This window comes from Orbicella franksi, chromosome 11 (assembly GCF_964199315.1).
Source record: "Orbicella franksi chromosome 11, jaOrbFran1.1, whole genome shotgun sequence".
NCBI classification, from domain to species: Eukaryota; Metazoa; Cnidaria; class Anthozoa; order Scleractinia; family Merulinidae; genus Orbicella; species Orbicella franksi.
In genome coordinates, this window is record NC_138155.1 from 26,180,667 (window position 1) to 26,206,031 (window position 25,365).

The 25,365-nt window shown below is 38.6% G+C and overlaps 2 protein-coding genes and 1 long non-coding RNA gene across 11 annotated transcripts in view; 2 read left to right on the forward strand and 1 right to left on the reverse strand.

The window, feature by feature from the left end:
- Window positions 1–25,365, reverse strand: part of LOC145460628 (uncharacterized) — a 30,596-nt gene that overhangs the window by 4,475 nt on the left and 756 nt on the right. Inside the window, exon 2 of the long non-coding RNA XR_014039874.1 lies at window positions 15,101–15,249. This is a non-coding gene — a long non-coding RNA (uncharacterized LOC145460628). The remainder of the gene's footprint in view (window positions 1–15,100; window positions 15,250–25,365) is intronic.
- Window positions 1,919–14,906, forward strand: LOC145460601 (blastula protease 10-like). Of its 2 annotated transcripts, none has more exons than XM_081445472.1 (11): window positions 1,919–1,982; window positions 4,302–4,398; window positions 5,334–5,493; window positions 6,192–6,376; window positions 6,777–6,836; window positions 8,101–8,254; window positions 8,891–9,069; window positions 10,555–10,819; window positions 11,463–11,508; window positions 12,285–12,339; window positions 13,007–14,906. In XM_081445472.1, exons 2-11 carry the CDS (start codon window positions 4,335–4,337, stop codon window positions 13,168–13,170), a joined length of 1,332 nt encoding a protein of 443 aa, XP_081301598.1. In that variant the 5' UTR covers window positions 1,919–1,982; window positions 4,302–4,334; the 3' UTR covers window positions 13,171–14,906. The 2 variants fall into 2 exon arrangements, with proteins under 2 accessions (XP_081301598.1, XP_081301599.1); XM_081445473.1 differs by lacking the exon at window positions 1,919–1,982 and adding an exon at window positions 3,894–4,222.
- Window positions 18,031–25,365, forward strand: part of LOC145460594 (CUB and sushi domain-containing protein 3-like) — a 48,985-nt gene continuing 41,650 nt past the window's right edge. For all 8 annotated transcript variants that reach the window (XM_081445457.1, XM_081445458.1, XM_081445464.1 and 5 more), the window contains exons 1-4: window positions 18,031–18,576; window positions 20,386–20,481; window positions 24,366–24,461; window positions 24,962–25,115. In XM_081445457.1, the coding sequence (XP_081301583.1) occupies window positions 18,267–18,576; window positions 20,386–20,481; window positions 24,366–24,461; window positions 24,962–25,115 (656 nt within the window). In that variant the 5' untranslated portion in view covers window positions 18,031–18,266. The remainder of the gene's footprint in view (window positions 18,577–20,385; window positions 20,482–24,365; window positions 24,462–24,961; window positions 25,116–25,365) is intronic.

The window sequence follows — 25,365 nt, forward strand, 5'->3', positions numbered from 1 at the left end:
CAAGACGGGGGTGATCTATAAACTTGTACCCGTCGGGGCACAACTCCGCCCGTACAGCTGCATCGTCCGCACTAAGCCAAGTCTCGGTGACCGCAAAAAGATCAGCTTTGCAATCACATATATAGTCCAAAATTGCAGCGCTCTTGTTTTTAACCGAACGAGCATTGAATGTGCATAATGTCATTAGATGATTATAATATCCATTCAAGGATAATCCGGCAGAACAATTGATGTTGATTAAGTTCCCGGTATTACGAGATGGCATTGTCGATTGTGCTATGTGTCGGTAATCACTGCGCGTTGAAACAATAACAGGTATTCTTTCACCTGTGGGGCCGGGATTCAGCTTGAAAACAAGATCTCCAATTAACAGATCATGGAATGTGGCTGTTGTGTTGGAATAATAAGCCCACGGACGTCTATGCCTTCGGATCTTGCGTCGCCTTTGAAATGAAGGACGGGCAGTAATATACTTTAAGACGGGCGCTTCATTAGTCTGTGTGATTATGTCATTCGATGACCAAAAAGACAATTCATAATTACCAGCAAAGTTGCAGCTATTGTTCACAGGGCAAACGACGATATTCAAGGAACCCAGAGAGAGCGTCGGCAAGACAGCGCAAACTGGGTTTTCTGCCACAAATATCCGATTTCCCAATTCCAAAGAGCTTCTGGACATGCACAAAGATGTTACAAAGATGTTTCATGATAGAACTCTAGTAGATTTATACTAATCTGTGATAGATAGTGAGTAGCGTAGCAGTGTGCGCTTGGAACAAAATGACAGTCGCTTCTTGGCATTTTCGAAGTGTCTGTGAAGAGGATTTAGATAAAGTTTTGAACGACTAGTAGAATTATACCAAAACAATTAGATTATTCGCTCTCGATTTCTATGCGTGATAGTTAACTGGGGTTGCGCCCTCGTCAACTATCACGCGATAGAAATCTCGAGCTCATAATCTAATTGCTTCATAGAAACACTCGTGAAAGTTTGGGAGAACTTGAAAAAGCTGTGGAAACACTCATGATCACCTAGGAGAATTCTCAAAAGATTTGCGAACCCGAGACGTACGTGGTAGTCTAAAGTTTGCATAACTGTCTCGAATTCTCCCAACCCTCCTCGTGTTTAGGTGAGGCTATGTAAACAAGGAAAAAAGTGCTATATTGCTTAAGTATTATTAAAACTCGCATTCTTGATATTATTTGGCCTTGTATATTGATAATAATGACGGTGACATGACTTTTTTCGGGAATATTGCTCATTTGCGCCCGTGTAGTGTTATTTGCGGCCCTCGCGCTTCGCGTTCGGGCTGCGAATGACACTACACGGGTGCAAATTAACAGTATTCCCCAAAAATGTCATGTTATTCCCTTATTTATGTGATACCAATATTAGAACTTATCACTGGATAAACTGTGAGAGTATATTGACACGTCAAAGTATAACTGCTGGAAAGTGCTGGAAACAGCTCAGTTACAATATACTTTAAATGGTTTTGGGAGTTTGAGGCTGAATTTAACAAACTCAGGCTGCCTGCCTTCCAAACTAAGCCAAAGCGAAATTTCAAGACAACCGAAAACAAAATGCAGTTACGAAAGTCTCTTAAAATAAGCTAAATTCTAGGGACAATGCAGTATTAATATCACTTGCCAATATCTTTTTTACGCTAGCGATTTCATCTTTTTTTTTTTCCATGATATTTATTCGTTAGGTAAATCGTTTTCAAAACTTTCCCTCCCCAAAATATGTTCATATAATTTTTTTTTTTTTCTTACCATCATTTCTATCAATTAGCTGGGTGTAATTAATATTCTTATCAGCACCGAGTCTAGCTCTCCATATCAAACATATCATCGGCTCATGCCAAGGCAATATATCTTCAGATGTTCCATCACTTCGGGTTGTTATGATATTTATACATTCTTCATGTGTCAAGGCGAAAGAAGAGAGCCTACGAAGACTCCCCAAGAAAATATTGCAGGTAACTGACCCGACAAAAAAGACAATGAGCACTTATTTTATGACTTCAAGTTATGATAGCGCTGCTGTTCAGTGGCCCGTAAAAAAATCCAGAAAAGCGATTGATTTGAAACAATCTGGTTATTTTTACAACCCTCAGGGTTGTTGGTCATACTCTTCAGTCTTGACCTCTCAGTTTTTCCCGATGCCCTACGAGTACACACCATGAGTAAAATTACGAGGTTCTAGTTTTGAGCTGAGTTGCGGCTGAAAACCCAGAGCGCGATTATTCAAATGAAAGCTATTGAGCAGTACATGTACTTTCAGTTGTTTACCAATGATGCCATACAACGTAGTTACGTTCTATAACTTTCTGTGGAAGAAACCCAAGCTACTGTACTGTGAATTTTTAAATGAAAGGTACTGAGCATTTTGTTCATGTGGTACTGTTTATAATATTTTACAAGGTGGTTCTAAATTTCAATTAAGTCTGTACATGAAACCCGTGCAATTTTGTTCGCTTTTTGATATTGTGAAAATTTGGAACTGCATCAGTGGATCTTTGAATTTGAGCTTTAAGAGTAAGGTATTAAGGCGACTAAGCCGATCACGGCGTTTGTACGCCTCTAAGTTTAAGCTTTTCATATTTGTTCATGAAATGTACCCTCTAATTAGGAAGATGTATCACCTATATATAGGTGCTATAATTTGTCTGAAGAACGATATTCCGAGCTGAAAAAACCTCGTATATCTACTCGTCATCGATCTAACTAAACATTGTCAGTTCTTATTCAGGTCTGCTGTTACCGAGTTTAGTTCATCGCCGGAGATGTAGTCAAACCGTGAACACCCGCTCTCCGAGAGATCACCTTTCAAAAGTGACCACAATTGAAACGTGACATAAGTTTAACTTCGATTAAATCCAATACACATGCAGTCAGATATATTCTAAGAAAAACCTCTTGTAAGTGACCACCTCCACTTTCTGCTTGACAAAATGATGCATTTAACTGAGATATAGTTAGAATGACTTCAGTAACACCTTACAAGTACTCGCAAAATTCTGCTGTTTTGTACTTCGTGTAATAGTACCTCGTCTGATCATCGACTAATTTCTCCTGTATGAATCAATACAGAACAAGGGCATTGAGTGATAAAAATATAAAACTTACAACCTAACGGGTCGGTAGATCACGGAACAGTCCTTTTAATGTGTTTTACACGAAAGAGGCAAATTTGCTTCATAGATAATTAAATTCTTATAACACTGTAGTAAATGATGTAAGCTAGAATCGTGAGTGAAAAGCACAGTAGATAGAGAAAAACGTATAGCTGCTAACAAAACTTAGTTGACATGCATTTCAGCTTTATATCAGCTAACATCATTTAAGCTAAACGGACTCATCAAGCTTATGTCAATACCTCTAAAGAGTACCCAAAAGAATCTATTTGAAGTCAGGTAAAGCAGTTTTTATATAGATCTACTGAAGTGAAAAACAATATCAAAATCTTGGTTAGTAGAATGAATGGATATTTTTGCACGATCCAATAGTTGATTTAGAGTATTTTGGTATTGTGTCGTCGTCTATAATGTTAATGAGCACCTGCTTTGTAAACGTATTAAGGCAAATATGAAAACAGGAAGTTGCGATAAGAAGGAAATAACTGCGCCAAATTAGAGATTGCCGCTATATTTCCCATACAAAAAGAATCCTTGTAAACACAAAAAAATTAACTTCTAGAAAAAAATAAAATAAACTTAAGTTCACATTGAGTGATCGAAGGTCAATCAGAATTTATGCTAGCCGTGAAAATTTCGAGTAGTATTGTCTTGAGCGTTTTACAAGGTTTTTCAAATCTGAAAGACGTTCTTGACATTGCTTAGATTGTCGAAACGTAGCAAGGTTGATGTCATTTGCCTTCTATGGAAATATATTGAAGTGCCAAGGCAAACAAGGCACGTATTAGTATAATGTGAAATGTATACGTGTGCACACGACCACAAACCGTGTAACTGCTATTTTACAAAAACAAAAAGGACAACGACTTCCAATTGGCTAATAAGAAAGAGGAGCACCTTAGGACTTTTTTGTACCAAATTCGAGGAAAGGTTATTTAAAATTCGAGTTTCTGATGAATTCCGCAGATTTTTGCAACAATATTAATTCCGTTTTTTCTCAAGGACAGCCAAAATTTAACGCGAGAAATTAAATTTTATTATCTTAAATAAGGAAGAGTATTGCTTTCAGGGGCAACTCAACAGTGAGCACTAACAATGTTACTTTATCGTGAAACTACAACTTATATTATGCTTTATGTGTATTTTTTTCTGTCACATTAGACTCCATCAACGCAAAGTGCCCGACTGTTGAAGATGAAATTGAAGAACAATTTCCTGACGGTATTGTTGACGACTGTTTTACTTGTAAAAACATCAGGTACGTGACTCGGTTGTTGACACTTGAAAAAAAAAAAAGAATGACTTCCGGAATTTTCAAGACATCATCCAGGAAGATAGCACCAACACCGGACCCAGAAGTATTCTGGGTACTCCCAGGCTGGCTCGGTCAACATAATAAATGAGTGATATTTAAACCCAGTATTTACAGATTCCGTGAAGGATATGCTAAGAATTTTTAACAGTAGGCCGACTTTCGGTATCCTGCTCTGCAGAAAAGACGGCTGTAAACAGTGAGGCAAAGACTAGCTTCGTGGGTTTCCACTCAAGCTAGCAACTAAATCAGTTACAATAAGATGAGGCTCAAAGTGGAAGTACTAAATCGTCTGGTGCCATTTGTCATTTTTGGCCATTAATTCTCGGCTACTAGCACATCTACGACTGAAATTTTTACAAATTTCATCCGTTGGCAGTTATTTCACTCAATCACAGCAGTCTTGAAATTGAGTATAAAAATACTGCATGATATAAATGCTGGGTACAAATTGTTGTTGTCGTTGTTGTTGTTGTTGTTGTCGTATTTAGTGGTATTTGCCATAAGTATAAATCTACTAGCGTTCTATCACGAATGCCGTTCTCTTATTGGCTACGCTACTCACCATCTATTCTGTGATAGACAGTGAATAGCATAGCAGTGTGCGCTTGTTAACAAGATGGTGGCCGCTTCTTTGCGTTTTCTAATTGTCTGTGAAGAGGATTTAGATAAAGTTTGAATGAATAGTAGATTTATACCAAAACAATTAGATTGTTCACGCTGGATTTACAAGTGCGCGTGATAGAAATTTCGACCTCGCTGAATCTAATTGTTAAATATAATACAGAAATTAGGAAAAGAAACTTACGATAATCTGTGTTGTACAGTCTATTTGTAACACAGTCTTACCGTTCAGTTAAATGTTGCTTTACAATATTTAGAGGCAGCTTGTGGCGGTCAACTTCAAGGTCCGAACGGGTCGTTTTCCACCCCAGGCTTCCCTCAGAGTTACCCCAATAACGCCCTTTGCGTGTGGAGAGTGGGCCTGGCACGAGGCTCAACACTGAATATCACTTTCACGGAATTTCATACGGAGCCATGGTAAGTCAATGAAATTACAGGGAAACACATTTGGAAAGTCAAACGGGAGCGATGAGACTTGAAACTTTCTGCTTCTCCTAGTTCCCTGCCCATCGCCAGTGGCTACTGCCTTTGTGCTTTTAAATTTGCTCGACTTTTTCCCATTTCAGTTCAATTTTCAATTCTCTCCCCAACCAAGCTATGCGGTTCAAGCACGTCCCGCCCTCTAGAAGTTAGTAACTCGCTTCGCCTTGTTTAGGGTTGACCGGCGTTTGTAATATCACTTATTTTTAGTGTTCAATTTTGGATCCTACCAACGCCATTGTCCTGCAATTAGGGTACGAGCGTTCTCTTTCCTTTCTTAAGTTTTCATAAGCTTTTCCTGTTTGTTAAGTTTTTTTTTGCCAAGTGAGTTCTGAAGCATCGACTGCTCACAGGCTTTGTGCTAAGTGCGTGCAAGATCTTGGATACGAGAACTGGATATGAGTTGTCGGAAACGCATAATCATGACGTCATAGCAAAATTGTGACGTCTTGGCGAAATAATGACGTCATCACAAAGTCATGACGTCATAACTGAGTAGAAAGAGAGCGTAGGTCTAGACTGTGATGAGTTCAAATCAGCTTTGAATTGTCGTTTCTTTCTTTGTTATAGAATTTTCGGTTTGATGGAATAAATAATTAAAAGATCTTGTAAGCTTTTGATTATTTTCTTCCCAGCTGTGATATCCTCGAAATTCGAAATGGATCGTCTAGCAGATTTTTTAGTGGTGATTTAACGCCCCTCTACGTTACAACGACGGCCTACGATAATAACACAGTTATCACGATAGACTTCTCCTCTGACAGCTCTGCAAACGAGAAGGGCTTCATGGCAAATTACACCATTACGGGGCCACCAGCACGTGAGTGTTGATCCTTAGTTGACCAACGTCGAATTTCTCCTTACATTATGCAAACATTGTGAAGCGGATAGGTTATGAGAGTGAGAGAATCATGAACTGTGTGAGGGGATATAGTCTTGATTTGGCAATAAACTCTCAAAAGTGACTGACAATGTATGAAGATTAGCAATTAGAGTTAAGGTTTTAAGGATAGAAATTTCAACCTTGAACCTTTCCTCCGTTATCCTAATAGTGAGCCGAGCGTTCTTAAAACTCTGTCGTTTATTTGTTTATAAGATATTTTGTTAATTTGAACTGATGCTGACTACACTTTCAAACAAACACAAGCTACATATACTGAACTCATATCGTGTTTAATTTAAATGGTTAATTAATTTATTTTCGTGTGTGCTGCCTCTAGCTGTACCAACACCAACCTCAACATCCGCGACGCCAACGCCAACACAACCACCCATTATTGGTAAGTTAAAATATATATTCCTCTTACTAACCGATTTCCGAGGGCCGTACTGTAAGTTACGGACCGAGTTTTTCACCACCAAGCGCGAAGAGCGCGGGCCATAAATCGAGGGGGAAAACGAGAATCCGTAACTTACAGTACTGACCGAGAAGACGAGGTTAGCAAGATATTTATTATATCTCTACTGTGTGTCTAACGGGCTCGGGAACGATTTCTATTCACGCGGAAGGGCTTCAAATTTCTGACGCACCTTGAAAGCAAAACGACTCAACTTGAAATCATTGTTAAGTGACTGTTAAGTCGTTAATAGGTTTTAATACACAATTTTAGAAGTAAAAGAAAGTTCTAAACTTTTACTTGCTAAAAAAGTTACGAACACTTGGCGATATATCACGAAACATTTTGGCAACAAAAACAGCTATAAAATTTAGCGGGCCGTACAGGAGAATACGGCCCGCTAAATTAACCAATCACAGCGCGCATGCTAACTGAAAGATATAATAAAAGCTCTTAAATGTTCCTTATCGCATTTTCCCTTGCGTAGCGCGGGAGATGTTTGATAATATAAAACAGGGAGATAATCAATCTCCAGCCAGGCATTTTACAATTTCCATGTTCGATTTCTAGAATGATTGTTTTCGATAATGATTGAGAACCCACTGCTTCATAAAACCGGGTAGAAGGGTGGTCAAGTTTAATTATTTAACGTCTCCTGCTTCTCGATATATATATATATATATATATATATATATATATATATATATATATATATATATATATATATATATATGTATGTATGTATGTATGTATATATATATATATATATATATTTGGTTTAAGTGTTATAAGTAACATTCTCAATCATCTTATTCTAAATAAAAACTGCAATAGCGTTTCTTCAGCTTTTGATTTGGGGCACGCGACTACTAATTGTTGAATCTGATCTGGCATAAGCAAAACCAAAGTTACTAGAGTTACAATTGAGCAGCTCAGGCCTAAATCGGAGAACCATTAAACTCTCTCCAACGCTTCTCATCCATATTACTTAAATATGGGCGAGAAACAAATACCATCAAATCCGCCCTCCACCACCCCGCATCAAGCTTACGTGTAGACACGTTCTTCGTCGAAGTATCTTTTCCTCCTACGGACTAAACTAACGAAAACGTTTCCCCAAAACCAGTTAGATTCCAGCTATTTTGCCTTCTATATTACAAAGGAAATTATAAAGCGCGCATTTGGCATTTTTTGTCCTGTCTGTCAGGGTGTGGTGGAATATTGGGTGGCTCATCAGGATCATTCATGTCCCCTGGATATCCGGGGTATTACTCCAACAACTTAAACTGCGTCTGGACTTTGCAAATCCCCGCTGATGGTTATCTGAGGCTCAAGTTTATAGCGTTCCATACAGAGCAGTGGTAAGCTTTTTTCATAAGTAGGATTAGTAATTTACAGTGCGTAAAAGTTCTCTATTCTTCCGCGTTTTTTGAGTTTGTTAAGTAGATTAACCATCTTGATTTTTTCTCGCCTGAAATCGATTTCACATGTTTGCACCTCAGAAAGCAGTTTCATTTTACGTCTCTGTCACGTCAGTTAAATGTTTTCAAGCCCCTGATGCCACTTTTATCTTTTATAGTTCATGACTTCGGTTTCGCATTTTCCAACACTTAAACCAAGTTTTATCTTCCCTGCTTTTGGCACAGCTCTTTTCACCGGATCTAACATTTCACCATGTTTAATATGCGTTGAATATTCTCTCGCCCTTGACACCGCTGGGGCAGATACACGATTTTACAGAAGGGGGTTCAAGATACAGACGGTCGAAGGTATTACCTTGAAGGTGGGTGAGGGAGCATTTTGCCTCGGAAAAGTTTTAAAATTGAGATCCTCGAAAATGGGAGTTCTGGCAATCCTAACCCTTTCCCTAAGTTAGTGTATGGTCTTATGTCTCATATTTTTAATTTTGGGGGTTCGACGGAGTCCCCAGAACATTCCCCTCCCAAGACCACCGCCAGACACTGGTTTTACCTTTACTCGTACAATTTTTCTTGCAGCTGCGACTTCGCTGAGTTGCTTGATAGCGCAGGACAGAGAATAGAAGTACTCCGTGGTTATAAGCCTTTATACACTGTTAGAGTGGATGGTAACAAAACTGACCTCGTAAAAATCAGATTTAACTCTGACTCATCTGTCAGAAGGAAAGGGTTCCTGGCTCAATACAACATCATAACCTGTAAGTAAAGTTTTAGAGTATAAACGCACGCTTTCACTTTTGGGCGTCGAACTTCAAGCATAGCACGTGGAAGTACTGTTCAACAACTTTAATTTAACTATTCAAATGGCTCTAATGTTGCCAACCATGCGTGGCAAAACAATCACTCCATTGATTTCGACAATGCTTGTTTCATTGACAAAGGCAATTACCGCGTTCGAAAAACACTAGAATCTTGGGACACAGCAAAAACCGTCGACGCGGAAAACAACTCAAAACCGTTGCCTAGGCAATATTCGATTTTATTGTAATCGGGCCTCATTTACATTTTTATCTTCTAGCTTTTTTCACGCTTGTTTTTATTCTCAATTTTTCGCACCCCATTCGTATATATTTTCGCTTGCGCGCCACATTTTTCATTCGTTAAAGGCTATAGACTGATAGCCGAAAGCTTATGTTTTTAATATATTTTTAACCAGAGAACGTTTTTATTCCAATAAACTTTAATTTAAATGGTCCCACCTAAGGTTACATCCACAGACTTAGATAGATACATCCACAGACTTAGATACCAAGATAGGAAAATACCAAAGAGAAATGTTAAACCATAAAGGAACAAGGATGGTTAAAAAGTTAACTCAGATTACAAATGACGAACTTGAACAATTTAGGCTATACTTTTCATGATGTGCGAACCGTGACGTAACTCCTTGTATAGTGAACAGTACCACATGAAAGTATACTGCTAAATAACTTTAATTTGCGTGGTCGTACACCTGGGTCGCTAAGGCTACAAGAAGTAGGGTGAACCCGGCTTTTCAAACCTGTCTAGCAAATATACTGTGCAGTTTCCAAGACTGTAAAGCGTATTTTTCATTTTGGGTCATATAACAACATAAGATAACAATATGACTTTTAGGTTTGAAAGTGGTCCAAAATTTTTCACTGTACATTGACAATAACAACGATCATGTCGAGGAGAAGGTTGTTGTTATATATCGTGGTAGATGCAATAATAAAGTGTATTATCGTTTGTCACACGATGTAGTCACTTTAGATATAGATCGCGACGTTTCGACTGCTTACTGCTAGTCCTCTTCAGGCGATAAGGTCGACTGATTGCGAGGTATCATTTATATCACAAAGGCCGGCTGTGATTGGTGCATTTCGATCCTCCTATTGCTCCATTGTTCCGACAAGTAGCTGTTCCTCAGTGGTCCGCTGTTGTACCGTTCTCCAGTTGTTGTGTTTTTTGATCGTGGGCATCCTGCTTCAGGAATTTCAATTCCACTATCCCTGTTGATGTTATTAGGGTGAAGTCTTATCTGAATAGCTTCCTTGACCCTACATGTGTACCAGTGAGGATCTCGATCAATAAACTTGACCTCATTCCAGATAGGATAATCATGTCGGCTGTTAGTTCTCCTGTCTTTTTTCTGTTCTGAAATCACGTTGATATTGAAAAACGTAGTTTGCTTTTCTTAGAATTAATACTTTATTTTACAGTACCATGGAACACAGCAACTCCTGGTGTGCCCTTTCTAACGCCGGCAATAGTATTGCCAACTCCTTCCACGACTACACCGTCAATAGCATTACCAACACCAGCTTCCACACCTGTCGCAAATACGCTGGCCACAGCACTACCAACACTCTCTTCCACTCCTTTAAATACCGCAGTCTTCACGGTGGAACCATCCGCCTCCAGTATGACACCAGCGATGTCATCTTCAATCTCACCACCTGTGATTTTGCCACCCGCTGTCCAGAGGTAGGTAGAAATAAGTTCACGGATCATTGCTTTATATGACGACATACGTATACTTGGGAGTGGATAGGCGGAGTGGAGTGTATTAACTATCATACAACAAGAGATTGTTTCTACTTGAGAATTTGAAGTGGTTGATTAGTTTGTTTGTTGGTTGGTTCGGATTGACAGACAGACAGACAGACAGACAGACAGACAGACAGACAGACAGACTGATTGGCTAATGGACGAATGGATTGACCGACTGACTGATTGATCATGACCGACCGACCAATTGACCGTTCGTCTGACTGTCTGAATGAATTCTGAATGAATGACTGACCAAGTGACTGACTGGTTAACAGACAGCCTGACTGACTAAATGGATGAATGACTACCTGACTGACTGACCGACTGACTGACTGACTGACTGACTAGCTGTGATAACTGGCTGACTGATTTGAGAATTGAGCGATTGGTGATCGGTCGGTCGGTTGGTTGGTTGACTAATCGATTGATCATGGATTAGAGAAGACTGAGCCATTTTTCAACTGTCAGTACTTAATCCACTGACAGATTTTCAGATCAGTTAAGTAGATGACTGTTTGCTAAATAATAATGGATTTATAAAGGGTGCAATATCTAAGTTATTCACTTACTTTTGCAGAGTACTTGTTGATTTAATCAGCTCCTTCAGCCAAATCATGCAAAAGGTAATTGATTCACTCTACGTCTTATTTTTCAAAGGACAACTTATCTCGGGTAATGAACGAATGAATGGACCTTTTTCCGTGTGCTTCATTGGCCGAGAAGAAAAAGAAGTCAACGTCCATAATCGCGCAAAAAAGAACAAGTCCTAACATTGAGTCATCTTTATCAAACAAGCTTGGGTCAATAAAGGATATCATATGGCATAAACGTAAAGGATAGCATTTTCCTAATTCTAAAATCCTACTCGGGGTCTTGTGCATTATAACCTGGGTTGTCTCCCATTAGCCTTCATTTACAGTCGGTGCCCGAGCTCTTGTGACTGGGCAGCGGTAGAAATAGCGTTGCGTTCAGACACTGTTAAAGCTTCAAGAACCCAAGTACCATTTAGTGCCCGACTATGAGGTTGAGATCTTGTACCCGGGCACGGGCACTGTGTCCGAACTCTGGTGTGATTAGTTGGAAGAAATTAAAAGGTGTGTTCACATTAGTGACTAGCGAGAATCGTACTCGAGCACCTAGTGTGAACATAGCCTTAACTAGGGTTTATTGCATCACGTGACGCGTTAATTAAGAAAAATCGCACGTTCGAGAATATTGCGTGGTCTGGGGCTCCAGTATCATAATTTGGCAAGTTCATTCACGCGGTGCAGATTGCGACTTCCTTGGTATTGAACCAATTGAATGCCATGCAATATGAAGCATTCCGAGACATTCATCTTTCAATTGAAAAACATTTCTCTATCTATATTCAACTGACTAATTACCTCTGTCTCCTTAGATTACAGGACTTCTCGGACAGCCGATCACTCCTGCAGAGTTCGAACAGTTTAGAAGTGAGTGAACACTACTTTGCAATTTCTTGCAGTCAGTATATAAACAGCAAGAGTGATGACCAGCTAATTTTTCATTACCATGTTCCTAAAAGGACGGGTTGACAAGTAATGAGAATTGAGCAAACATCAGTGCAATTAACGTCAAAGTACTTGTAATAGTTTTACCTTCAAGAATAACTCATCAAGGGCTATTCTTTAAAGGAGTTGCGTCACGGTTTGCGCTTAGTGAAAAGTTTAGCCTAAATTTTTCAAGTTCTTCGTTTGTAATCCGTGTTAATCTTCTCCATCCTTAACCATCCTTGTTCCTTTATAGTTTAATATTAACTCTTTGGTGTTTTTCAGTGTTTAAGTTAACTGTTCTTTTCAGGTTTCCTTCAATTAAAAGATGCTTTTGTACCTGGCCAAATGACTCAAAATACCGCGATCTTTAAAACATATATAAAATTACAGATAAGCCTGTGCAGTTGCAGTAAATTGGTGTTGTTGTTAATAGATAATACAACACACGTACACTGAATTTGTGGGAAGCCTATAGTATGTTCCGTATATAATCCACAATTTCAAATCCTTCTAGCTTGTGTTAATTTTGTATAGTTCCGGTCTAATGTGCGGCAGTCAGTCTCACGAAAAGTATTTCGAGCTTGATTTTTTTTTTATTGTTTCACAGATGAAACGTTGCAGATTTTAGTGCAAATTGAAAATCAGCTACTTGTTCCCACTCCTACCCAGCCGAGCAACTTGCAAATGGCGAAGAGAGCGATACCGAACATGGCAAATCTACAGGATGTGGTAAAAATGCTGGAGAATATTAAGCAAAGATTCCTGGGTTAAGATCTTACTTCAAGCCTGTGATTTCAAGGTCTCAAAAGATACTTTTTCCTCGTATACAAGAGTAATAACTGACATTTTCATGGGCGCAGTCGAAACTCTAAATACCGTAGATGGCCACTTAATTAAGACACTCTAGAGGGCCTAAATCCCATTTAGAAACTTTAAAAGCTTAATGGCTTCAAGTCTTCTAATTTTCTGGCAGAAGTTGAGATTCTTAAGGAGATGCCTTATGTAAAATTCACAGGAAAACTTGTTCCGACTAAACAGGAAACAGGTCAAACTAGTTTAGCAGCTAGGGACTGATTCCTCCTAACAGTTACAACCAAGCTAGAGGCAAAGTTTCCCGTTGTAAGGCATGAAAGACCCACTTTATACACGGAGGAAAAACTCTTTTACCAGACTGTCTTAACGCGACGAACTGAACGTTAGTGTATGTATCTCTGTATCTATAACTTTCAAAAGGAAATAGGTTTTGCAGTTCTATTGTCCAATCAGAGCGCGCGTGGTATCTCCCAGTTATTTTATATCGCTCTATATCATACATCTATCATTTACCTCATTGATATAGTTAAACATTTACAACTCATGTTATTTCAAAATAAATATTTAACGAAACGTTGCAGTGCTTCACAGCCCTGGCCTTGAGAAGAGACTTACGTCGTAAGTCGAAATATTGGCCTAAATAAACCAGCCCTTTTGCAGTAGTTCTAGCCTTACATTGTTTTGATTTTAAAACCAATTTAGTTGATATTAGGTACCACGTGTGCAGTCAAACAATTTGTGGATACGACTTATATAGTGCAACCTGTAAGTGCTCCAGGATGAAGGCAGGAAATAAAGTGTGGGTGTAATTGGCTGATCTTTAGTTTCCGTTGCTATATTTCTACACGTTGCGTCGTAAATAAGTCAAACACTGAACTGAAAACAGTTTAATGGATTTGTGCTCCCTCTTATCAATCGACTTTGATGCCTTGTTACCACATTAAAACTGAAGCGAACGCGAAAAACACTAATAATCTCGTACTAACCGAGCACGAGGGGGATATTAGGGAATATTGGGGAATATTGACCCTAGGACGTGACAATACGAACCTCTCTGCGTTCGACCCGTACTGTCACGACAGAGGGCCAATAATCCTCAGTGCGGCTCGAGCAAGTTAGGTTAGTAACTTGTTTATTATATGGCACAATACAGAAAAAATACGCGGCTTATGAAACGGTCCGTATGGCAAAATCCTGACCAAGAAAGAACTAATCACAACGCTCGCATTTTTCTCAAGACTACCTCGCAGTATAATAAGACAGCGTATTACACTTTAGTATACCGGTTTGACCAGTGTACAACAGAGCGAAAACAAGTTGATATGTAAGCGCAGAGGACAAGAATTACACCGGACGACGAAGAATGTTCGAAACTATTGGCAGAGGAATGAGTCAGACTCCGAGAGTGAGGTATTTACTGGAAAACCTCAAACCGAGACCAGGCCGTATTGCCCAAGCGACAGCGAAGTCAATATGGCAAGGTCGAGGTTTGAGATTTTCCCGTAAAGACCGAACCTTCGAGGTTGATAAATTGTTTATTATATGGCTTTTTGCTCTGTCTTTGCAGGTCTGTAATCGGCCCGTGGGCATTATGGGACAGTAATGCCCTTCAGTCAGCCAATCAGAGCGCGCGTTAGAACGGCTAAAAACACAAGCCATATAATAATATGCGTAGATCAATATTTTTGCTCCCTGTGCGCATTTCTCTTCGCCCAATTAGGACCTAAAACAACACGCCAACCCGTAAAATATCGATCCAAGAGCCTGAGAAAAATATCGATCGAAGGTGTATGTATATATTTGCGCGTTCTCTTTTCAGTTCTTATATAACATACTAATTACTGAAATCTAATTCGTTATTAGCCAATCAGAAGTCTCGTCCACTCACCTGACTTCCCGATATAAAAACACCTGATATCGCCGGATTTCTTTTGACGAATTTGGATCCAGTACTCGCTCTGTCTCTCCATGTGTAGTTTGACTCGGCTCCTCCAAGTCAAAACACTAATCATGGCTGGACCAAGCTCGATTGATATTCTATTAAAGCGTACCAAAAAGGGAACAATATTAATAGGCCGATAGATAGCTTCATAGTTGAACTAATAGTAATACTTAAGATAAGTAATGAACCGTCGATTTAAAATGGAAATCGTTGTGGCATTTGATTCGTTTTATGGTAACAAAGCTCGCAGCTTTTAAACACAATTAAAACTAGTGGACCGCTCAGTACATGCGAATTTGAAGAAAAATATATTATGTTTCAGCTGCAATATTCATTTAGCCATTAGTCGATTTAATCGTCTGTTCCTTGGGATATTTTTGCGTTCGTTAAGCAAATTCTAGTGAAGTACGCACTTGAAAATTACTTTCAATGCAAGTGAAATACCAAGACATAAAAATACATTAGACGTTCCGCTAGTCATAAAATGCTAATATATAACTTTGCATATAAATTCTGAGTAAAACACACTTGACAAGCTACGTCGTGTCATTAATCTTCTTGATATCAATCACGTCTTTGCAGGCTTTTCCGGAAAATTGCCCCTCGGGAATTTTGCATGCTTTTGAATTTTTTCAGTATTTCAAATATTATTGAGGTCATATTTGAAAAAATATTATATGTTTTTGCATGAAATATCACACTGAAAGTCGTCGTACGTGCACGTACGGTGTTTCAGATCCTTTTTGTTCTACATATTAAACAACAGAATTATCAGACGCTTCAGGTGAATGAGCTTAAACAATTATTATTTCCTGGTAGTATTGAAGACATGAAGCATCACTGTATGTTTTAGTGGTTCACTATTGCAGAAAACAGTGTCTTTAAGTGACAAGTTCTTTAGTATCGTGTTTAGTTCAGCAGTGAACTAAACTTTAGTTCAGCAGTGATCATAACTCGACTACGTGGACCCGGTTCAGGCAATCTTATTTCGTTGAGCACGAGTGATTTACTGTTTTAGTCTCGATTTCATTGTTCTAATGTTAACTGTCATGTCTCCAGACGTCATAATAGCAAATCCGACACACAACAACTAATAAACTACAGCTAAATGATCTCACTTTACCGTAAACCGACTCTCAGAACTTTGCAGTGTCATCACGTCCAAGATATAGAGTATTTTCACATGACGTCAAGGCAGCCATATTGGCTTCCCAAAACAATGAAACGGCGGCCATGTTGTTGTACCGAACCAATCCTATGGGAGTTGAACTTTTTCCTCATGTAGACTTTCTTTTATTTCAATAAATTTTCAAAGCAGCTGGCCACTTGAGTGAAAACACACTATTACCATAAATTCGTCCCGTCAGATTCTTAGGGCAAATTTCCACTCACAAACCGTCTCGTGGCAAAAATGATTGTCACGTTTTGTATTATATTTTCTTTTTATTTCATGCGAATGCAGATAATTTCCTAATTAATCAGAGTTCAACCAGTGTCTGCTTCACTGTTGAAAGAGTTCTTTATTAATTTGTTTGGCGCTACTGCACAAAAAAGCTCTCCATATCCATTGAACCGCCTCGTCTATTATATTACTTTCTATTTTATTATGACGTAAAGGCATAAATTGTGCTGTTTTAGCGTATTCCTGATATAGCTGTCGTACCTTTTCCCACACTGTTTCAGCTATTTTCGCTTAATTGTGCGTTTCAGAAACGCTAAATCAAATACTATCTAAACTCTTCAGGGCAAGGCGATATGGAATGTCATACAGAAATAAAATTAGTCCTCACATAGACACCAAAAGTCTGTGAACGTATTGTTACAACGTAACTGTACAGCAGGGGGTTATACTCGGGGTTGTACATAGTAACAAATATATTACAAGGTAAAATTCCCTGGGGTATACCGTTATATTTGCCGGAAAGTCTCTCTGATTGGCTCATTTTTGAAGAGAGTCTCACCCGGAGGGAGAACTTATTACTGGGCGGGAGGGTATGATCGGAAGAGGTGCTGCGTTTCAAAATTATTTTCCGTTAAATGATTTGGAAGGGATATTGAGATTAAAAGATTTTATGTGCGTACACTGCAACGCTTATCTGCTGCATAACAGCATGTCGTTATATGAACGTCACAAGTCTTTGAGCATACTACAACGAAAGAAATTGCCAAACGAGCTCTATAACGGAAGGCTTGTCATGGAAAGAGGTTATATCTTTCTTCTAGAGCCATAAATATAAGCCACGAGGCTTGTACCCGCCGGTTTTGGAGGGGGCTAGTGTCGGCGGAGTATTCTTCCGTCTGGGATCCGGAGTTCAGGGAATTATAATTTATTCGGAGTCTCATTCATTTTCAGGGAGTCTTGTCGTATCCTACATGCTCTTCTAACCTGTCACACTTCAAGAAACATGTAGAGTACTTGAAAACAACGGTTCAGGAAAGTTGAACTCTTATACCGCCAGGGATTATGATATCTTTGTTTCTAGTTTCGATTCCGTTATCTGGCGCGCGAAGGGGCTTGTAGACGTCAATAGAAAGCTAGAAAAACGATGTGGCTTTGTGCACTTCCCATTAATACCTCTTGGAAAAAAAACTCTCGAAAATGTGTAGTGTCATCAAGTTTTATGTTGCCATGCAAGGTATCCATGACAGGTTTTGGGTAAAATTACTGACTGAGAAATTTTCCGTTTTATAATTGACTGACACGTGTTAATTTCCTGTAAAAAAAATACTGCATATTGGCCATCTAAACTCTGAAATTGTGATAAAAATCCCAAAACAAGTCGTAATGTTTTCAAAGAGATACTTAAAGTCTGTTAACATACTGTAAAACATACTGTAAAGACATCATACTGCAGTAGAAAACTCATATTTAGGTATAAATATGGGACACGTGATTAGAAGATAATTATGTAATAAAGTATTTAATCCAAATATAAACCTGCAGGGGAACACATGTCAGAGACGTCAACGTTAATGAAATTAAATGAAGCGTTTATTTTCCGTAATATCTGATCTGTTAAAAAGCGCAGCATTGTGTTTTTGACCATTTACGACTACCGTCTGTACATAGTGCAACGGGTTTCTGATCTCATCAACTTGATAAATTCCGCAGATGATGTGGAAGGTAAAGTTTTTAGCGCTTGTGTTTTTGCTGCTAGTCTTTGTCCTAGAAGTGGACTCTCGGGGACGGATAGGTCGTCAGAGAAGAATACGCGTCTCTCCGCCCTGCAGACCGCGTGCTTGTAAAGTCAGCTCCTGGTCAGAATGGAGTCCTTGCACCCACCAATGTGGGAAAAGTGGAATACAGACAAGAGCAAGAAAAAAAATAGTGTTTGAGTCTTGTAGAGGATCATGTCCGTTCTTTTTGAAAGAGAAGCGCCCGTGCAATAGATTTAAATGTCAGAACTCGGGAACACCCACAGGTAAAGATTGTTCTTGTCTACCGAGATATAACGGAATGTGTTGTGAAATCGGTAAATATAATTGAAAGCAAATTACTCGCACGAGCAAAATTAAACTCAAATTTAAAGTATTATGTCTGCAAAATCGATGACGGATTAGGCTGGCGTACATCTTTGTTATGACAAATCTTCCAAAAAGGTCTCAGTCACGGCATTTCGAGTTATTTTGGCCACGTACAACTTTAAATCGGAGGAAACTTAAAAATAATACTTTCCTACGATAGAAAAACACCGAATAGATATTAATAAACCATAAAGAACCAAGGATGGTTAATGATGGAAAAGATTAACTCGGATTCCAAAAAATTTGACCATACTCTTACATGTACAAGATGCGCAAACCGTGACTTTAACACGAAGTTTAAAACGTTCGCTCCGAATAATTTTTTTTATCCAAAGTGTGCACGTATCTTTGTAAGTATAGTTTTAAAGCAACTCTCATTTTCTTATGCCGCTTTCGTGAGCTTTCTCGTGATTTCATTTTAAGAAGATTGAACTAATAATAGTGTCGTTAAAGAGACAAATATTTCCAGACGTGGGCAACCAAGTCAAGACAGTCGTGAGGCAATATTGAAGATTAGCTCGTAAATCGAAACTTGCTGAAGCTAGCACATGCTGTATTGGCAAAGCTGTTACCAATTAAAAAATCGGGATATATGGCTTTCGAAATTATACTTAGCCAGGACGCGTTATCATTTGGCCTGATTCAAAGTTTTTCTCCACTGAGCTCCTCCATTTTTATGCGTGCTAATAGTAGCGTGCAATTTATTTTTTATTCCATCTCATTCCAATACAGACTTGTAGAAATCTAAATGGAAAGTAAATATTTCAGACAAGAAAGCGAACCTCGCGAAGCCGCACTAAAACAAGCTAAATAAGCACTATTTAGTTGAAAGACTACTTCCCTTTGTCAAGCAACCCTTGCAAATGTGCAAAAGCATGTTAGCTTATAGATTGAAAGCCATGTGCCCGTATTTGGCTAGAATGGTCTTATAACCCATGACAAGCCAGAGACCGTGAACAGGGAACTTATAAGGCATCTGGAATTTCTGTGATAACAAATGTGGTAAGGTATGGTCACGTATCCAAAGAGAAAACGCAGAAAAGAAATTAACAAATGAGCAAAAGCAGGAACATGACTTCTATCATGATCTTATTATCAGCTATGCGTGTTCACAGTAATATATTCTCAACTCCATTTTTCCTGCCTGACAAAAGGTAGAATCTTATCATTGGTCAGTTAAAATTCGATGTTCTTTGTTTGGTTCGCCCGTTATGACGTCATCGCCCGTAAAACGGAAATTGCTACATCACCATTTTCTTAAGCAATTTTCGAAAACGATCACTTAACCTTCGTTCAGTCTCAAAAGTGTGTGATGACGCTTATCGTTGTCGATAAGAGTACAGACAACGCTAAACCACATTCGATTTGTTAAACTTATTCATAGTCTATCCTGGTAAGGTATGAAAGATTTTCATTGGAACAATTTCATTGTATTAGTATGTAATTCTGTATTGTTTCAAAAGCTACCACTTTCACAGTCTGACAATGCAATGTGTCATTATGAAGACAAGGATCGTTAACCAGGATAGCAGGCTAACGATATGATCGAGAGATCAATTGTTATTCTCTAATAAAATGTAGTTGGTCCCTTTGAAAGTTTTCTTTAGGTAGCCCACGAATAATCTTCGGGGAATTTTCGGAAAATGCTCCGAAACTTCAGAAAATGGTTGGAAACTTAATAATTCTTTGTTTAACTTTACCCTCAGTTACCGCGACGTCAACGCCCCAGCCCAGACCTTCTTCTTCCGCCGTTAATGTCAGAACAACGGCCCTACCTGTCACTACACAACCACCCTTCACTGGTAAGCTAACTAGTTGCGTTGACTGTTAAAATAACTTCATTATTTATCAGTAAAGGGTAACACTATGGCGGAAAAAGAGAGCAGAGCTCCAGCGATATCGTGATGTTAGTTATATGTATATGCTGAGTTCAGTTATAAAGCAAAGAGGTAGCATGGCCGAGTGGTTAGGACACGGCACTTGAAATCCTGATCTTGGGTTTCTTTGCTTCTATGCTTACGATTCAACCAGTGAAGTGGAGTCCCAAGGACGCTTTCCAAAACACACTAGTAGTTTCAGAGGGTTTCGTTCTGGCGTAATATTAATTCCGGCCATGGAAGGTTAGTTAATAAATACTGATCCAATACAAATTGTGCAACAACTTTTGACAAATTTGCTACCAACAGTACTAGTACACGGTGGAATATGAATAACCCTACACAATTTTCGGTACTTTTCGGCTAATAATCCAAAATGCCCGGAGATTGTTCTGAAATTTCTAGTTGACAGATCTTTTTCGAAGTTTATTGGATATCTCAAGTCAATCATCAAGGACTTAGTTATTAACCTTTAATAAATTCAATTATTCCACAACTGAGCTCCGCTGTACTAAAAACTCTTCAGATAGTCAGTGCGAGGAGGTGAAAGAACTTATTTGTTTTCAGTATTCCTTAAACGATAAGCACTCGCATTGTCGTGGCGAATGTAGCGAAAACGATCGCTCGCTAGATATATGCCGAAAGAAACAGTTTACAGTTCGTCAGAGATTCTTGTGCGTGTTCCCTAAATCATATTTACGGTGCTCCCCTTTCTCCTACAAGCTTATTAAAATAAGTTATGTATATAGCAAAACGAATATACCTTTAATTCAATGACTTATTTTTACGTACAACAAGATGGCGTGGACGGAGTGTTTGAACGTTGAGTTAGACCGACGGCCGAGTTGTAAGGTTGGCACGCTTGGCACTCTGTCTATTTTTGCTATTTTTTTATTACTACTGGGCGTGCAAATGTTTATTGTAATTGCTGATGCTGGTAATTCGCTGGTAAAATTGATTCATCGCGCAGAGAAAAATATTAATGACGCGTTCCTTGAGTGTTTTGCGACAAATGCAGTCACCTAATGAAGATATGATCTCCACAACTAAAGCTTCACAATCGTTGAGAAACGAACTAGTATAGTTATCTATTTAACAATTAGATCATAAATATAGACTCCGCGTTATGAGGTTATGAGGACAAAAGCTGCTTCTTTTTGCTTAAATTGCTAAAGTTATGTGATAATTACAAGGACTAGTTCTCCTTTTCGGATTTCAATGAGAAGTAAAGACAAAAGAGTAGTTTTTGATCGTAAAAAACCCAGGGTCCCAGAAAAGCAAGAAAGGGACAAGTGCAAACGGTTCAAAGTCATAGCAAAAATCAAGCCCACTTCTTTGTGTCGTACGTATTTGCAAGTCACCACAGGCATTTCAAATCACGAGAAAATGTTCTTGTAAACGCACAAATTCAGTTTGACTAAAAGAAGGAAATAACAATGCAAATATGGCAGCTCCATTAGAATTACATTACTGCTAGACTTTTCACGGAAAAAAAAAATTTTGTCGTTTCAGTTTTTAGGGGCCCTTGTAAGATGTTTATCATAGGCCAGGTTAGTCAAAATCTAGCCATTTTTACACATGATCAGACCTTTTGTAGGAGTGCCCCACGTCTATGTTGCTGATAGCTGCCCTTGGAAATGTTATGTTCCAAATAAAACGTAGAGTCTACGTAGATATATAAAAAAAGCGTGCTTCTAGGTCGAGTTTTCCGCGGCAAATCAGGTAAGGTGTATTGTAATCAGCTCTATAACAAACGTTTGCTTCAGTGTACTCATTAGGTTCTTAAGGTGTTTCCTTATCGTTTACTCACTTATTTTTTACCTCATTTAGCGTCACAAAACCTGTTTGCATGGCAATATATACTAAAGAAGTTAATTATCAAGAAACTGAGGTCGTCAATTTTAAAATTGAAGAACTTTTAAAACGTTTCAGGTAGTGCTAGATGTAAAAGAAAGTGTTATTGTCGTCCTAAAAATTATTATTTTATGGAAGTGTACTAATAGAATAGCTTGGCGGCTATGGCTGTCTTGGCAAGTTTGATCAAATCATGTTTGGTATTTTGGCAAGATGCAGTCGAGCCAAAAAATCATGGCGAGACCAAACTGCCGCCTAAGAGTACCAAAAAAATGTACTCGTTGTCTGGTCTTGCCATGGGTATTTTGGTTCGACTACGTCTCGCCAAAATACGAACCACGGCTCAACCAAACTCGCCTGACATGCAGCCAAAGCGTACCAAAAAGGTACGATTAAATATCAGGACAGTAGACATGGCTTCTGATTGGCTAATTGCGAATTTGGGCACTGTAACTCATGATATCAGGACAGTAAATACGGCTTCTGATTGGCATATTGCAAATTTGGCCACACCGCGTCCCGGTAAGGTCAATACCTAATACTACGTTTTCTGTTATATTTCGGCAAAATGCAAAGTGACCTGTGCTTTATATTAAAAGGCAGTAACGCAGGTGCCTCCACATGGTTTTTGATAAATGAACTAGTGTGAATAATATCTGATTACTTTATTACACGAAATTTTCGCGACACGTTTCATTCGCGATTTTGAGGTGCGCAAAATGGCGCGACACTTAAATTCCGCAATTTTGCAAAATTTTGTATTTTGAAGCACTTTAACTTCGCGTTTTTAAGAAGAATACAACTTATTTCCTTGGCAATGTTAATTTAACATATCTTTAAATTTAGTAAATCGACTTTATCATAGGTACAATAACGTCAAGATTGACAAAAGCGCAATTTCAACAGTAACAACATAGCAGTTCTCACAACGTCCACGGGCAGTTCATGCTTGTACATGGATTATTGGTCAGGTCAAGTGACCACAATAACCATTTACATTGAAAATTCCTTCCTACAGACTATGAAGAATAAGTGATGCCGGTTAGAAACATTTAAGGATTGGTTCATGCTTAGCGTGCGTATATCGAGTTATGGATGCACGCGGAAAGTTTGGAGAGCACGAAAGAGGCGTAAGAGTTGCTCGAGGCGACAGCCGAGAGCAACTCTAGCTTCTAGTGCATCCATAACTCGGATGCCTCTAGCGCATCGATGCCTCGATGCCTCTAGTGCATCCATAACTCGGATATACGCACAGCTAAAAGCATGAACTAATTCTTTTATAACATGGCGACAACAACTTCGGGGCTAAAACATGTTTTATTTGTGATTGACTACAAAGTTCTCACAATGCACGGTGAAGAAAATTAAAGGTCATCAGGATCCTAACACGCCAAAATCAGTTAAGCAACGGTTAAGCAAAAACGCTTAACCTGGTTTCTAAAATTGTCAATGAAACATTCGCTTCTTCGAATTTATTATAATGAAAATGTAGGCAGAAAAAGTCAAAAATACTCGATGAAAATGTAGACAAGCAAAGTCAAAATACTCGCGTTAACGTAAACATCTTAGTTTGGCAATAGTCTCTAAAGGCTCGAAGGCTCAAAGTAGAGTTTGGATTGTTCAGAATAATCTTCACATTGCCCAAACTTAAACAAAAGGAACTTGCACTAAACTCGACGGAAATTTTGCAGCTCAATTGAAACTGCACAGGACAGACGCATGATATTAATTGTACTGACCGTGTTTTACGTATAAGTGTGCAGAGCTTGGCTTGATTCCCTGTTAACATTGATAACTACCTAAGATTGGTGTCAAAAATTCTTTGGACCTGAACTATCTTTAGAACTGATGTCTTATAAAACATTTCTATACAATTAATTACAGTTTAGATTGTATAAGGTTTTTCTATATCTGATATTAACGTACAAACATGACCATATTTTTCTAACCTACAGCAACAGTGGCGTCAACAATTGCACCCACACCTCTTTCATCTGACGTTGTAACATCCACGTCCGTACTACAAGGGACTACACAGCCGCCCTTTATCGGTAAGCTAACTAGCTGTTGAGTGTTAAATATTCATTGTTTACCACATCAGGATAGGAAAGTTCTTAGAGGATTGCCAGGCTGTAACGCCTATGGCCTCGTACCCTACATTAAGACATAACACTTAATAGAAATGACATAAGGGTTGGTTGCCTTTTATAATCTGATCTAATTTTTCTCTCTGGTAACATTTAATCTGAATAAATAAGCTCAAGTGGTTAATGAACTGATAATCTTAACAATATTAAAGTTATAGAGAGGCGTTTTCAACTGAACTAGCATAAAATCTTACCCACATAAATGCATATAAAAGAGAAGTCATTACTTCTACAGAATATGGATAATTATGATTGTGACAGTTAAGATTGAGACAATGGTTGTTTCTAATATGTCCTTTTGAACGTGTATAACAAACGCACTTAGACCACTTTTGCTATTGACTGATCAATCGCAGTGCAGAGAAACTAAGTCATTTTACAAATTTCACTTTGTTTTCTCTCAGCATGTGGTGGAACGTTAAGTGGATCATCAGGATCATTTGCCTCTCCTGGATATCCTGGCTTTTACTTCAACAACTTGAACTGTTTATGGACTTTGTTTATTCCCGCTAATGGAGTTCTCAGGCTTCAGTTTATTGTATTCGAAACACAGTCCTGGTATGGCCTAGTTATAATTACAATTATGTTACGAGCAGTACATAAATACTTCATTGTAGTAAGAGGAAGGTTAAAATCAATACTGACTGGCTTACATGAAAAGGTCTTTTAACCTTAATTTTGCCACTAATATTGCATGGTTTTGTTTTAAGTTTTCATTTGTATGTTACATTATTATGTCAAGCCCTATGAATCACGAGTTTTAATAGCAGATTTCCACGTTGTCGTCATTTGACTACCACTACCAGAT